General features: G+C 39.4%; 2 protein-coding genes across 2 annotated transcripts; both read right to left on the reverse strand.

Annotated features, from left to right (window-relative positions):
* Positions 1 to 2,758: 2,758 nt before the first annotated feature.
* On the reverse strand, positions 2,759 to 7,925 carry bub3 (BUB3 mitotic checkpoint protein). Its single transcript, XM_034860737.1, has 8 exons — positions 7,658 to 7,925; positions 6,220 to 6,414; positions 6,067 to 6,136; positions 5,769 to 5,920; positions 4,475 to 4,633; positions 4,172 to 4,349; positions 3,734 to 3,950; positions 2,759 to 3,031 (listed from the first exon to the last, which is right to left on the reverse strand). Exons 1-8 carry the CDS (start codon positions 7,658 to 7,660, stop codon positions 3,022 to 3,024), a joined length of 984 nt encoding a protein of 327 aa, XP_034716628.1. The 5' UTR covers positions 7,661 to 7,925; the 3' UTR covers positions 2,759 to 3,021.
* A 799-nt stretch (positions 7,926 to 8,724) lies between these two features.
* Positions 8,725 to 10,902, reverse strand: LOC117937260 (homeobox protein HMX3-B). The gene is made up of 2 exons (XM_034861084.1): positions 10,336 to 10,902; positions 8,725 to 10,009 (listed from the first exon to the last, which is right to left on the reverse strand). Exons 1-2 carry the CDS (start codon positions 10,613 to 10,615, stop codon positions 9,426 to 9,428), a joined length of 864 nt encoding a protein of 287 aa, XP_034716975.1. The 5' UTR covers positions 10,616 to 10,902; the 3' UTR covers positions 8,725 to 9,425.
* Positions 10,903 to 12,940: the final 2,038 nt, after the last annotated feature.

Raw genomic sequence — 12,940 nt, forward strand, 5'->3', positions numbered from 1 at the left:
CCCCCCCCCCCCCCCCCTTCCAAGTCTCCATCATGGTGCAACAATAAATGTAGATTAACATTAACACTAAATCAATCATACAAAACGTAAACCCAGGTAACATAATGCACACCCAAAACATTAACAGAACATTATTAAACACACTTTAACTAGGACAGCACCCATTCAGTAGATATTTTCTTTCCTTCCAATGAGCATTTGCACGTTCAAATGACCCCGTCCCTCCCATACAGAAACTTCCTTTTCTGAAACTTCGGTTTGTGTGTGCAATCCGTAGTTCTCTCTGCTTAACATGATCTGTGATCACAAACTAATAATGAACATGGTTTTTAACAAAACATGAACGAATATGTAGTGACCACTTAAAAGTTCAATTACAACTAAATCTGGGTTTACAGTGAAACTGCAACATGGCAACCCAAAACATGCCTTCGTTAATGGCTTAATATTAGATATTATAAACCCTCCATGCACGTTCCTGTGATTGGCATTCTTCATGAGACAGCCTTAATAAAACGACACTTACTGAGACCAGATCAGTATCATAAATAGTTGCTGAAGTGCTGCCATCACTGGAAATTAGTTTTTTCAACACCATCTTCATAGAAGCATATCCCTTTGTGGTTGAAAAGCTGTGCAATCAAAGAATTACTTTTTCCATGTGTAAATGCAGTTAGTTATACAATTAACAATTCTGCTTATTAAGACATTCTAAATAATGTGATCTGTACTAGTAAAGAGGAAGAAAACACATTATTGCATGGTGTCACTGTGTCTTGAAACAGAAGACAAACCATAATACTGAATGGTGTCAACATTCCCTGATGCATCATGTGATTTCCCCATTTCTACACAGCTCATGTAGGATGTTATCATTAGCTGGATATAATATTAGAAACCGGTCCTGAGAGATAAGGTGTCTGGTTGAAGGTCATCGGTGCCCTCTTGAGTGAACATAAGAGCCTTTTGTGGTTGGGTTAAATGCACATGACAGGCTGTTGGAGCACAATCACCCTTTTTAATTGTCATGTAACGGTTTCATGTAGAGCCAAACTGTCTGCAACACCTCAGTGGTTGGAAACCAGAGCCTGGTCACACAACCACAGATGTGGTTAACTGGGCCTTTGCTGGAGGAGGAGGAAGAAGAAAAAAAATAAAAACCTAGAGAGAGATTTGTGAACACCAGCTTGGAGGAAGATGAAGATAGCTAATGTAACTCCAACTTGTTATGTTTAAGGTCTTAATAAACCCTTTAGGGTCGCAGTGAAAACAGACTTATATTTGTAACTCTTTGTGTTAAGGTTGCCAAACAGGGGCAGCCTCTAGCTCACCCAGTAAGAGCATGCACCCCATGTAGGCGGAGTCCTTTGCAGTGGTCTGGATTTGAATCTGACCTGCAGCCCTTTGCCACATGCCATCTCCCCCTTTCCTGTCTATCCACTGTCACTATCATATAAAGGGGGAAAAAAAGGTTGCAAAACATACACATTGCTTTAACGCAGTTGACAAACTGGCTGCTTAAGTACTTTTTCTTACAAATCAGCTATATGATACAGACAAGAAACTCAATTTTCCTATTTGGCGGAAGCCAAAGATGACAGTAAACAAGGTAATTCACTGTAGCCCCAACAACAAACCCCCGGCCATTCTCCTCTTTATGGGCTGTAATTATGTCCCAAAATGAATGCCATTTCATATTAAGCTGCAGTCATAATCCAACATCAAAGATGGACTCATTATCAACAATCATGGGAATTAGTTACATAATTTACCAATCTGAACTAATCATTTCCAGGATACCGCAGAAGCAGATAAAGCCATTAGAAAAAATTGGAGCTCTTAAATAGAATAATTGACATCTATATCTTCTCTGCTACTTTGGCTGAAGGGCTGCAGAAATTACATTAGTTGCAATAGAAAATTTGAACTGAGGGGGGAAAAAAAGACATTACTTAGATGTTTGCAGGGCACTGCTCTGTTTTCACCGTTGTCATTCATATAATGCTGAATACTGCATTAAAATGGTCTGTGTCACATCCAACTCCATCAACAGTGTAACAGCAGCAGCAGATAAATTCAACGATAATGATGAAAAATTTATCGGCCCACTGAAATATCGCTGCCGTTACACTTGTATTTTCTACGATAATAAATGAGTTCAAGGTTTATGCATTAACTGTTATTTCTTGTAAAGATTTCTCAAACAATTCAGAAAGTAAAGCCATCAAGACGAAGAGCACACCGGCCTGATAGACCTGAAATAAAAACCCAGTGTACTCAACTGATAATGCACCACTAAAAAATGAGAAATCTAGAATTGAACCTCCGGATCATTTTATTTAGGGTATGACCCCACCCCCACCCCTTAGTCTGCCAGATGCAGATGGGTCATCGAGTTTAGTTTTTTTCCCCAATAATAAAGCAGGATCTGGTTTAGGCTGTAGACCTCTGATGTCTATCAACACAGGTCACTGTCTGGGGCCAAGTGGAGCCCTCAGCAAGTCGAGAGGATCTTTGCTTTCCCTCACCACGTCAATAGATCAGCCTCTTCTGCCACGACACATTTCTAGCATTTCGTTCGCAGGTTGTACATGTGACAAGACTTAGAGATATAAATGCTTTTATTATACCGTAAAAGTGCCAAACTCCTATCAGTTTTACAAGACTGACTCAAGGACAGCTTAGGTAATTTGAGAAGTAACTAAAGTCAGTCAGTCAAATTTAAAATCCACGATACATAGTGAATGACCACGTAAAAAATGTCTTTAAAAAAAGTGTATACAAAATACGTTTTGGTCAAGAAAACAGTTATAAGAACATACATGAGACAATGAAATATTTAACAAGAGACACAAAAGAGGAGAAAGGTTTTAACATAAATTAATATCTAGAAAACAAAACATTTTTGGAATGTAAAGAAATGAAAGCAAACAATATGGTAATGGTACACACTGGATGCCAGCAGATAACCCAAATGTGATTAAAGGCTTCATACGCAGAGGGAACCATTCCAAGGTGGACTTAGGTTGACCTGTAAACCAAAAAACAGGAGAGAATGGATACAATCAACTCAGAAGCAATCACTGAACTACTGTATGGGAGACAAGCGATATCCCAGTCACTGATGTTTCAGTGTTAGGTTCAACCCAGACGGAGTAAAACAAGGATCTGAGAAAACAGATGTTTTTAGCAGTTTATTACATTTGGGTCAGCAAAAAGAAGAAGAGGTCATTTAGTCCAAAGTCACTATTGTGTGATAAGTGGGAGCATTCTGTTCTGACATTACAACTAAATTCATCCTAATCATTCTTGGAAACTTAGTCAACCGCCACAATTTGAGTGAAAACTACTTAACCAACATTGCGTTATTGTTTGAGTCCGTTTCATACCATTTACGCCATACAAACATTTCTTAAAAAGGTATTCTAGTTCCTGGTCAAACATTGATTTAGTTTCAAAAAAGGTAGTATTTATTACAGCACTATTGTTGTGGATTGCATGACATTGCACAGCAGGTTTCCATTTGTCTGGTCACAGTGTATATTTACCACAGCATAGATACACAAACTGGTTTTTCAAGGTCTCATCTGTCTATCTTTCAACTGTCGGATATTGAAAAGTGGACAGGCAGAGATACAGATCGGCGTGTGCTGCAGCTGGACGTGCTCCTTGTAAATGCAGCTGCATATATCATTCAGTCATACTGAGGACGCAAGAGGTGAGGAAGACTCACTTGGGTTTTGTCTCAGCATCCGTGACTTGGCGGATGAAGATGGCATCTTCTGCGTGGCTGATGTCTCCTCTCTCATGCATGTAGGAGGAGGCAATTGCAAGCATGGTGCCATCGTTATTGAACGCCAGTGATGCGATGCTGGTCGGGTACCTGTGGAACTGACACAGACGCTTCTTGTTGAACGGGTCCCAGATGTTTACAAAGCCGTCTGAGCCACCTGGAAGAAGGAGAGGCTCAAGGTTAACCACAAAAGATTCAAGCCGTGTTCCTGCTGAGATATGGATCTATAATAACTGTGTTCCTCATGAAACCAAAGCAGCTCAATGCTAAACGTGATTGGAAAATCTATGAGCTTTGCCCCATTACAAAAACAAACTAAGGTAAATGTAAGACAAAACCAATGTTGTCTTTTGTCAAGTACTAACAAGCCAGTCGTACCTGTGGCAAAGGTGTTATGAATACTGTGAAACGAGATGGCATTGACGGGGTAAACAAACTCAATTCCTTCCTCCTTCAGCCTGTGGCATTTGAAGGCATACTTCTTCTTCTGAACCTCCTGGCTCGGGTCCAGGTACTCCACAGCTACACGTCCCTCGATTGAACTCAAGACGTAGCCCTGGAGCCAAGATAGAAAATATTCAGTTACTATCCAACTTCTTTTCATGAACACAGTGTCTGTATCTTTCAGCAGAAATGAAGGGACTTTAATTGATAAAAGGTTTGCTCTAATTTAAAGTGTACCTGTTTGTTGGGGAAGGCTCTAATGCAGCGCGTCTGATACTTGAGACTGGACTCTCTCCTTTGCTGAACGTAGCCCATGTTCCTTAAATCCCAAACCAGGACTCGTCTTCCAGCTGTGCCAACGATCAGCCTATCTCCAGCCACAGAGAGGGTATACACCTTTTTACAAAGACAAGAGAAACGATGAGGAAAAACAGACAACCCTAGCAAAAGTCTTCCTTGACACCTACACAAACACATGTAACAAGTCAAAAATTAGTCAAAATGAACCCCTTTGCCAAAGTAATATGCAACTATATTCAGAAAAGATAAACTTCCTGTCACTTTCAACTACATTTATATTTTAAACAAACATAACATATGCAAATATTTGTATGAACATTAAAAGATATAACAACTAAGACATAAACTGAATAATTTTCAAAGGTAAGCGACTAACAAACGGAATGTGTCCCTGAGTAAAGGGGGGGGGGGGGGGTCAGTAACTAGAGTGGCCACCAGCTGGATTAAGTACTGCAGTGCATCTCCTCCTCATGTACTGCACCAGACTAGCCAGTTCTTGCAGTTGTTGCCATCCAGTACCGGTCCCGCAGATGTGATATTCGCATGTACCGATCCTATGCATGTGTTAGGTGGTCTGCAGCTGCGAGGACAATCAACTGTGCTTTCTGTCTTCCCTGTAGTGCTGTCCGTCTTGTCTGGTGTCTCACAGTAGGGACAATGTATTGCCCTGGCCACATCGGCTGTCCTCATGCTTCCTTGCACCATGCCTAAGGCACGTTTACACAGATTAGCAGAGACCCTGGCCGTCTCTCTTTTGGTGTTTTTCAGAGTCAGTAGAAAGGTCTCCTTACTGTCTTAATCGTCCTGTAACTGTGACCTTAATTGCCTACCGCCTGCAAGCTGTTATTGTTTTTTAGACCGTTCAACAGGTGCATGTTCATTAATTGTTTATGTTGTTAACAAGCATGGAAAACATTGTGTTAACACTTTACAATGAAGATCTCTAAAGTTAGTTGAATTTTACAAGAGTAACTTTAAAATACAATGTCCTAAAAGGGGCAATTATTATTTATTTTGCTGAGCTTAGTTGACAGTAAACAAAATTAGGAGGTCTACAATTTCCTATATATTCCGGCCCAAATCCATCAATTATAGTACTTTCTCAGAAACAATGGATCTTCATGGTTACCTCTTGTGCACCAGTCATAGCCGTTCTTAAAATCTTCTTGATTTAATCAAAAAGGTATTTTTTTTAACGCCTGTAGGTGTTGTGGGTCTATTTTTGCTCTACCTTTTCAGGCTGGGTAAATGTGCCAGCATTGCAGGGCGTCCTTGGGTCCCAGAGCCGAACTGATCTGTCCCAGCTACCTGTTACCATGACATTAACCTCTGGGCAGTACTCCACACAACGAATGGCGGCATCATGTGCTCCAACTATTGTATCTGTTTAAGGATATGGATTTGAAAGAACAGCATCAAAAACACATGCAGGGAAAAAAATTGCATAGCTATGAAGATCTGGGTAAGCTTTAGGTTATATTGCCTGAAACCTTTTATTATAGTACTAAGTTATCAGGTTTGTGACATACCTTGGTCTGTGTTCAAATCGTGAGTTTTTAATTGTGCATCTAAACCTCCACTCCAAACATGTGTTGGGTCCTGCAAGTAAAAGAGGAATGTTATGTGTGCAGCAGACTTCCAGGCTTTGACAGAAAGGAAAAATATAAAAATCTGTGACCTACATAAAAAGCACAGTCAAAAACTGGAGCTGAATGCTGGTATTTCATCCGCATGGTGTTGCCTGCAACATCAAAGAGGCGAACAGTGCAGTCCCAGGAAGAAACCAGCAGGAATTGGGCTGTGCTGGGGCTGAACTTGACAGCAGAAATGCCGTCCTCTGGTCCCTGGTTTAGCTTGTACTCGTTTGAGCCTGTCATCTGCAAAAAGTAAACATATCATAGGTCTGAAATAGAGGCAAAGTGATGCTTCAAGGTGACTAATGTAATTTAATTGCATTACTATGCATAAATGACATGTTCAAATATAGCTATACTTCAATATAATACAATATAAGCACTGCAACATAAAAAAAAATAATGTGCAAACTAGTTCAACACAACCACATACTAGAGCTCCAAAAATGCAACAATTGTTGCAGATAACTTCCATTGAATTCCTACATATATTGTTATTGTGTTCAATATATATATATATATATATATATATATATATATATATATATATATATATGTGTGTATGTGTATGTGTGTGTGTTACAGGTATAATCCAAAACCCGATGAGCTAAAACGAAAACCACCATTGCCACTTTAAAAAAACAAATTCGTGGCTATAAAGTTAGGATTATAGGTAAATGCACACATTAAATTACTTTAACAGCCAAAAAATAAAACCATAACACACAGGTTCGTGATTATATAAATGTTTGCTTGGAGTTAACGCCAAATCAATCGTTTTACGTTTCGTAACCCCAAGTGGCTCCCTCCACATTTCTAATGAAAAACGTGTTTTCTAAAACTTTGCCGCATTAGATCACGTTCACTTCGAGTTATAAAACATTGTGGTCATTCAGTCTGAAAGATTTCTCAAAACTAACGTAGTTACATTTTCCAAGGGAGTAACCCTCCGCCAACCATTACCCAGGCAAATTCCATGTTGTTACACTCATATAGCTAATTATATGTCTATGGTTACACTACTGTGGCAATAAACTGCTTTCTGATTTTTATTTTAACCCCTAAACTTACGTTACTAGCATAACGTAAAGCTAACGTTACTGGTGGATCACTGGCTTTTCAGCTTGTTGTTAACGTTAGCTAAGTTAGCTCACTGACAGTAGCTGTGAATTAGCTAGCTAGCTAAACCAACGTTAGCCACCGTACATAGCTAGCTCGCTAACATACAAGCTGAATAACATGGTTTTCTATTGCGAGGGATTGTGGAATACCGTTACATTGTGTGTTTTCGACCATTTGATCCTTTTTTAAACTTAACAACTTGTTCCGATAACGTTACATTCAGCATCCACATTGAGTTGCTACTAGTACTACTAGCTAGCTAGGTTACTGTTTACCGTTGTGTAACGCTAACGTTAGCTTGCAACGGCAAATATAACGCAGCTAACGTTACAAGCCCTGGTGTTAGCCGTTTCATTTTACTTACCATTTCGGGTTGGTGTCCTTCGGGGCACGACTGATTATTTTGTTTATAGAACCTAATTATTATGCCTTGGTTTAAAAAATGTATAGAATATATGACGTGGATATGCTAGCTACAAAGCAATGTGGCTGCGTAGCCACAAGCGCCGCCGTACTCGATGTTCCAGTCAATGCTGATTGGTTCAGACGAATGTTCAAATTCCCGCCTGCGATTAGATTGGTTGATTCAACCCATTTCCGTAGTCTCAACGCAGATCACGAGACACAGGACTCTCTAATGCTATCGCTATCTCTCTCTCTTTCTCTCTCTCTCTCTCTCACTCTCTCTCTCTCAAATCCAATGCAAGTATCATAAAATATCATAAAAACGCTACAATGCACCAATTTAAAAATAAACACAAATTAGCCCACAGTACAATAGGAGTATCAAAGGGATTTGTAATCAAGCCGAAATCAGCAACGGTCCACTATTGTATGACACAGCCTACTGCATCGTAGCCTTAATAGGCTATTATTACCTTAATATTATTTTTTGTGGTTTGAGAAGAACGTTGTCAAATAGGTCCAGAAAAGAAAAATATGCCTATTTAATAAATCAGCCTCCTAAACATAATGTCAAATTGTAAACATTAAAAAAATGATTGACTCCTAGACCATCTAATCCCTTGGTTTTGCCGTGTAATTGATAGGCTAATAATCTTTCATTTTGCACAATTAGCCTTGCTATTGATTATTTAAAGAAGAACTAACCATCAAAGTGTTAGTATGTAGCCTAGTCAAATAGTCTTTAGGCCTAAACACTTTAAAAATTCCAGGATAATGGTTCCTTTAATGATGTTTAAAATTAGGCTACAATTGCACGAAATTTCCCAAATTATCAGATTAAAAATGACAGCCATCATTAATTAATTGTTTAAATAACCCAGTTTTAATATTTAATTTTGGAGAGCACGATCTCTGCAGACCCCCAATGTGTCTTAACCTCGTTTACATTTTTTTTTTTTTTTTTAATATCACTCCATCCTCTCAAATGTTTGAAACCTTAGCGATATAAAGACACATTTCTGTTTCGAACGAAATCTTTACTGAGTGTAAGACCTTAATAATATACATAATTTCAATAACAACATCAGAGAAAAAACATACACAAAAACAGAGGCTATTTTTGGCTCTGGCATGGCTTTTAAATTACCGGCAAAACACCTGCAGTTTTCGGGGGTTGTTTAAAGGATCACATGATTGTCCTCACTATCACAAAGAGAAACATTTTTGCTTGTTTTTCTGAAAAAGTGAACTATAGGTGATAAAGGCTTGTAGCCTAATGTGAAGCCAACATTATTGCACAATATTGGAAAATATCAAAAAATCAAATTCGACGTTTTGCTACAAACACAGACACAAATCGTTGTAAAATACATATGGACAGTCAACCCTGTTTCAAACAAGTTCTTTTTTGAATACATTTAAAAATATTCACCCACTTTTGAGCATATAACAATTCCACCGATAATAATAAAAGTTTCTTTGTCCCTGCTGTAACACCAATTGGAGCCGTAGTGACTTATTCAAGGACGCTTCAGCAGGATAAAGGATAATAATTATAATAATAATTATAATAATAGGCCTAATAATAATAACAATAATAAAAATAATAATAATAATAATAATGTGTAACATTGTGTTCATTGAATCTACAAAATTTACAAAACGTTATTCTTGGAGGTTCCTCTTATTTAAAAACATATGTACAGCACATCATGACACAGTCCGCGTTAAACAGGCCTCAGCAGTGGGACCGGGTGCGAGTAGTACATGTTATGGGGGAAAGCCAGGAGGGACTGGCTGCCCGGTGAGTTTGCAACGGTGGTTTCTGGGGCTCCGTTCTCGTGGTAAAGTATGGGAACCCGCACAATCCTCTGCGCCGCCGCATGGCTCAGGTTGGCCGCCTCCAGCTCCGCGGCCAGCTGCCTTTTCCACTTATTCCTCCGGTTCTGGAACCAGATTTTGACCTGGGTCTCTGTCAGGTGCAGGGACGCGGCCAGGCCGGCCCTCTCCGAGCTGCTCAGGTAGCGCTTTATGTCGAAGGTGGACTCGAGCTGGAAGACCTGACTCCTGGAAAACACGGTGCGTGTCTTCTTCTTCCGACAGGGCTTGCTCTCGGAGTCCAGCTCGTCCGTTTTCCTCCTCCAGTCGTCCTCCTGGTCTTTTTCTTTCTTTGGCTCTTCCGAGTCGCTTTCCTCCAGCGCGACATCGTCGTCGGCGCTTTCCTCTCTGGCATCTTGGTCACTTTTTGGGAGATCCGGTGAGCGCCGGTCCGGTGCCGGTGATGCTTCCCTCAGGTTGGCCTTCTCAGACCCTGCAGGAAAAATATACTCTAGTCAAATTTGATCTTCTAATCCAACAAACCTGTGATCTAAAATGGCAATTATTTGTATTTTAATTAATTCTGACATTCCGTTTTGGTGGAATATGCGTTTTTCTTATTCTTAAAATACTCATATTTAAAATAATTTAAAAAGAGAATGATTAATTCCACATAATTTAGGGCTATATTTCTAATTCCTCATTACTCATTCCTTCAACGTATGCAATGATAGGCCTTTTGCTTTAAAAATAACATAGTGTAAATTAAGAATTTTTTTTTTTTTTTTAACCAGCAGAGTCAAAGTGAATCGTGTTTACCTCCAGTCCTCAGATGAGTCCCGAGTGAGTATGGGTACCACCAGGTAGACGCTCTCTCCAAATACTGCGCTGATAGTCCAAATCTCTGTGTGGGCAACTCAAATCGAGGGAAAGACAAGTCACCAAACCGAGAGAAGAAGCTGCCTTCAAACACTGCTTTGGATGAGCCAAGGGAGCTTTTGGGTTTAGTGGGTTTGTCCTCGATGTTTAGCAGGTTCTTTATGGAGAAGGGAGAGTCTTTTGCAGGTTGGCGAGTCTCTTGCGCATCAGAGTCTGCCATCACCGTTTAGCCTGCTGTCCGATGTGGATCACCATCAAAACTTATCTAGGGAAAATACCTGAAAAATACAATTTTGTTTTATGTCTGTTGAAACTAGACGAGAGAGATATATCTATATAAATATAGAGAGAGATAATCAGCTCCTGATGATGATCAGATCGAAAGCTCAGATCTCTGCGTCAAACTTGTGCTGGATTGTAATGATGAAATAAAAAAATGCCATCCCACTTAAAACGCGCTCGGTCTCTGCTATTGGGCAGGTACAGCAGCAAATGGGATTTGAGATGAAACCGCGAGGGGCTGTGACGAGAATAGACTCCTAAGAAAAAAAGGCCGCGCAAGCGTTTTGGCTCCGGGTTTAACAGTACGCACCCACTTATCATCCAATTAGATTAAAGAGGAGAAGGTCCCGGGGTTTTTGGGGGCGTGCACGAGCCGCAATCACCTGTCAATAAATTGAATAAACGGTCCAGGGATTATCGCACCTCAACGTGAAGCTGTGGGCAGCTTGGCCTTGGCATAAATATTATTATATACATATTATTAAATTATAACTACGCATATTTTACGCAATAATGTAAGGCAGCACATTAAAGATAAATAAAATAGATGATTGAACATTTAGTTATTTTTGACAGCACGGGTGGATGCTGTTGTTGAACAGGTTGAAGTGACCTGCTAAGGATCAACCTTATTCATCAGTTAAGTCCAATATCATCTGTTCCACCTGTGTGCACGAGCAAAGCAATATGTACCTGCATTTCTCCTGTACCAGACCTCAGTGACTTCAGTGTAATTTTATTAGTCAGGAAGTGCTACAGGCAGACATCAAAATGAATGCTTCCCACTGTGATAAAGGCTTTTCAAAACAGCTTTGTACAAAAGCCTGCAAACCCAGAGGGACAGCAGGTGATGTAATGCATGAGGATGACACAACAAGTCTTGTTTCTGTCACATATTATAATAACACTGGTGCTTGGAAGCAGCAAATTACATTGAATGTGTAATGAGACATTAATATGATCAAGTAGATCAGATTAGATGCAAATTAGAAGATAAAGACGCAAATGAACAGGAGGGAAATTGAGTTAAACCGTATTTCTGTTAATATTGAGGGAACTATGCTTGAGACTTCACCAGGGAGAGGTACGGTATGAGGAATTCTGAAAGCAAACTACAACGTGCTTGTATCACGCTTAGAGAATCCTAAAGCAAACGCACATAAAACGCCCGTCACAGCCTGTGGATGTAGCCTATATTATTTTGTGTTTAGAGGTAACATAATGTACATTTGGCTTGGACGTACTAGTAAACACCATGGGATTCACTTAAGATTCATAATTTACACCAGACTTGAAGCAGATGCCGAGAACCAATCAAACCAATTGAATTTGCTCAACCTACAAACATTCAGCCTGTCCTTTTAGCTCACGGAGCGCTCTCCAGCTCTGAAGGACAACACTGTGTTTTGTGAAAAGCTACTTGAATCCCTGCATAATTAGAGGTCTCATAGCTGTGTTAAAGATGGGGGCGGAGAAAGAGGCTGGTTGAGCTGTGTTTGCCCATGCAAAGTGAAAAGCAGATAGCTGTTTTCACCAGATTACGTTCATTAAACAGAGGCTTGAACAATGGCTGGAACAAGTCAGAGTGCATCAGAAGGGAAACTAAGTATACTCTATCATTGATGCAAACGCAGGCCTGTTTCAAATTTGTTGTTTTAGTGATTTTTAAGAAATGTCTGGGCAAAACATGATGATCTTGTCATTAACATGTTCTCTGTGTGTCTTAATTTTTAACTTCTCATGTTCATGTTTATATCTACATCACATATAATAGACAGACTCTACTCACGTCAGATCATTAGTTTTGTCAGCGACGACCCATACCTGAATGAGACTTTATATTTGGTTGTAAAATATCAAAACTGTTGCGTTTGATCTGGTGTCAACAAGTGATCAGTAATTTCTCATTTTTGGGATCAATAAAAAAATCTATCTATCTATCTTCATCATAAATTAATGGTTACAAACATTGCTTAACAGAATTAGACAAGATTTTGTTTTTTGTAAGTGGAGTGATTACAAAAAAAAAGAGAATTGGACACTTTTAGTTGCTGTTGGAAATTCTTTGACAACAGAAGGTACCTTTACATATTTGTCAGTATTTCTTTTATAGACCACGTCACTTTTTCTATGCTCTCTTCTCTGTCTATAGTGTTAAAGACTATTGTTTTCGAGGCACCAAAGAGAAAGAAAGCCTAGTTATTTCCCTGTTAAAATAAGGTATAATCAATGTTATGAAAAATGATATAATCCAGTATGGTAA

This window comes from Etheostoma cragini, chromosome 21 (genome assembly GCF_013103735.1).
Source record: "Etheostoma cragini isolate CJK2018 chromosome 21, CSU_Ecrag_1.0, whole genome shotgun sequence".
NCBI lineage: Eukaryota > Metazoa > Chordata > Actinopteri > Perciformes > Percidae > Etheostoma > Etheostoma cragini.

What these genes read in the sequence shown, in the direction of transcription:
- bub3 (XM_034860737.1), bottom strand. An exon ending in CGATTTGAACACAGACCAAG is followed by an intron (nt 5,921 to 6,066) that starts GTATGTCACAAA and finishes ATCCTTAAACAG; the next exon opens with ATACAATAGTTGGAGCACAT. An exon ending in GAGCCTTCCCCAACAAACAG is followed by an intron (nt 4,350 to 4,474) that starts GTACACTTTAAA and finishes TCTTGGCTCCAG; the next exon opens with GGCTACGTCTTGAGTTCAAT.
- LOC117937260 (XM_034861084.1), bottom strand. Translation starts at nt 10,615, where the DNA reads ATGGCAGACTCTGATGCGCAAGAGACTCGCCAACCTGCAAAAGACTCT. An exon ending in GACTCATCTGAGGACTGGAG is followed by an intron (nt 10,010 to 10,335) that starts GTAAACACGATT and finishes TTTTTCCTGCAG; the next exon opens with GGTCTGAGAAGGCCAACCTG.